General features: G+C 32.4%; 1 protein-coding gene across 1 annotated transcript in view; it reads left to right on the top strand.

The window, feature by feature from the left end:
- Positions 1-2500, top strand: part of LOC122245154 (uncharacterized) — a 27286-nt gene that overhangs the window by 11909 nt on the left and 12877 nt on the right. Inside the window, exon 10 of the mRNA XM_086550933.1 lies at positions 579-815. Coding sequence (XP_086407059.1) covers positions 579-815 — 237 coding nt within the window. The remainder of the gene's footprint in view (positions 1-578; positions 816-2500) is intronic.

Raw genomic sequence — 2500 nt, 5'->3', positions numbered from 1 at the left:
ATGATTACAATAATGGTAGAAATAAATGATGACAGCAGTGGTGATAATGATAATAATATAACCATAATACTAACGATGCTCATAGCAATAATGATAACAATAATGATAGTAAGGGTAGATAATAATAGCAATGATAATAACAAAGATAATATTAAAAATGATAATAACTGCAACAATGTTAATATTAATAATAATCATTGTAACAGTGTTGATATTAATGATAATGATTGCAACAATGTTAATATTAATAATAATCATTGTAACAGTGTTGATATTAATGATAATGATTGCAACAATGTTAATATTAATAATAATCATTGTAACAGTGTTGCTATCAATTTTAATGATTGCAACAATGTTAATATTAATAATAATCATTGTAGCAGTGTTGCTATTAATGATAATGATTGCAACAATGTTAATATCAATAATAATAATTGTAGCAGTGTTGATATTAATGATAATGATTGCAATAATGTTAATAATAATAATCATTGTAACAGTGTTGATATCAATGATAATGATTGCAACAATGTTAATAATGATCATCATGATTATAATCTTAATTCTCATTACAGGTGTCTCCTGCCCCCCTTCCTTCGGCGTCAGTCCATCTGATTCGAGCACCACATCAATATATCTATATTCCACACGTAGGGAATATATCACTTACTCGTTTTCCTGCAACGGCGAGCTGTACATGGAAGGCTCCGGTGAAACGCAAAGTGGAAAATCAACGTCAGGCAGTACAAGATGCACCAGGGACGCCAATGGAGACCTGGCATGGAGCAACCAGTTATATCTACCATGTCGATGTGAGATCGGAGTGTCAGCTTTACGTCATTACTTTGTTTGTCTGTTTGTCTGTTTGTCTGTCTCTCTTTTTCTGCCTATCTCTCTGACTCTTTTTCTCTGTCTCTGTCTCTTTCTCTCTCTCTCTCTCTCTCTCTCTCTCTCTCTCTCTCTCGGTCTCTCTCTCTCTCTCTCTCTCTCTCTCCCCAGTTATGATTTCTTTTAATGTTGAGCTTTATCATGGTTGCAGTGGTTGATAACCTCTACCGATTAAGGCAGCATTAATCTTCGATATCTGAGTTTTTTCAGGCAAACTATCTAAAAGATAACCAACAACTGATTAAAGAATTTGAGGACAATTAAATAAACACGTGTATATATATATATAAAAAAAAACAAAAAACATATAGAACGACAGTTATACAGCATTAGAATCTAGCTAAGTGTGGGACTTAACATTTAAATCATTGCTTAGTGAAGGTCATATTCACGGAACTGAATATACATTACAAAGCGTTTCAATGGCTAAAATATGGTCTCGTAAAAGTATTTTCTATGTTCTCCATTAGTAGGAAACAAGAATAAAAAATAATTGTTTTATTCACAATATTTTCAGAGCAACATTTGAAATTACAATAGTCTTTCACTATATTTAAATATAATATTTTTGAATAGTAAAGATCTGTCCATAAACAAAAAAGTTATAGCCATTTTTGTATGAAAATCTTCTGTATGGATATAAATAATATAAATATTTGGTCCACAACTCTAGGCAAAAGGAAAATGCTATATAAAAGTTGTAGCTTACTTCCAAAATTTAAAGATTACGGGAGGGATAATTTTCTAGTAAGCCAATGTATTATACTGTACTTCATTAGAATCAATAGAAAAATCAACCTCCATGTAGGTTTATTCAATTACAAGTTGTGCACCACTTATATAAGACAACTAATTACCAGTAAGCGTTGTAGATAAAAGTATGGTAAAGTTACAGAATAAAACCGCGTTACTAAAATACCACAAATGCAAAATCTTAACCCAGTTACCTACCTAACTTTGTCTAGTTTTGAATTGGTGGATAGCGTACCTCTTCTTTCTCTCCTTTCAATTACTCAGTTGCTTCTAACTCAGCTTTAGATAACCTAGACGTCTAATTAGCCTCACTAGGTAATGACTAATACTCGAAAAAAATATATAAAAAATCAGGAAACACGATTGGATTGACCTTCGTTTTGACGACGTAAATATTTTCCCATTCTCGTTTGATGATAAAAGAGAAAACGGAGAAAATGGAGGGGTTACTCATACAATGTTTTTAACACTAAAATTATAGGATTGATGCCATATTTTATCCCATTTTTTTCAGATGTGGCGAGAGGAAAATATGTGCGCCGAACAATATTATATATTTATAGAATTTCAGTGATGATTTAGATCTTTTTGATATAAGGAAGGGGAAAAAAATACAGAATTTGGGGATGCATTTCAGCTCTGAGACTGACAAAAATATCTCGCAAACCCCCCTTGATATTTAAAACATCACTGTGTAAAGGTTTCCAAGCCAGAGTAACGATTGATGAAATCCTTCCACATTCTGTTATACTTTAGAATTAACTGTATTTGCGTGTCTCGGATATATAACAATTAGGACTGAAGGTTTCTGCACAACTGTTCTGGTGATGCGGTGTGCGTGTCGAATGCTGGCTGT

Source organism: Penaeus japonicus, unplaced genomic scaffold (genome assembly GCF_977035675.1).
Source record: "Penaeus japonicus unplaced genomic scaffold, GWHDUDI00000001_assembly GWHDUDI00000001, whole genome shotgun sequence".
Taxonomy (NCBI): Eukaryota; Metazoa; Arthropoda; class Malacostraca; order Decapoda; family Penaeidae; genus Penaeus; species Penaeus japonicus.
The sequence above is the reverse complement of the archived record's forward strand: the minus strand, read 5'-3'. Positions and strand labels throughout refer to the sequence as shown.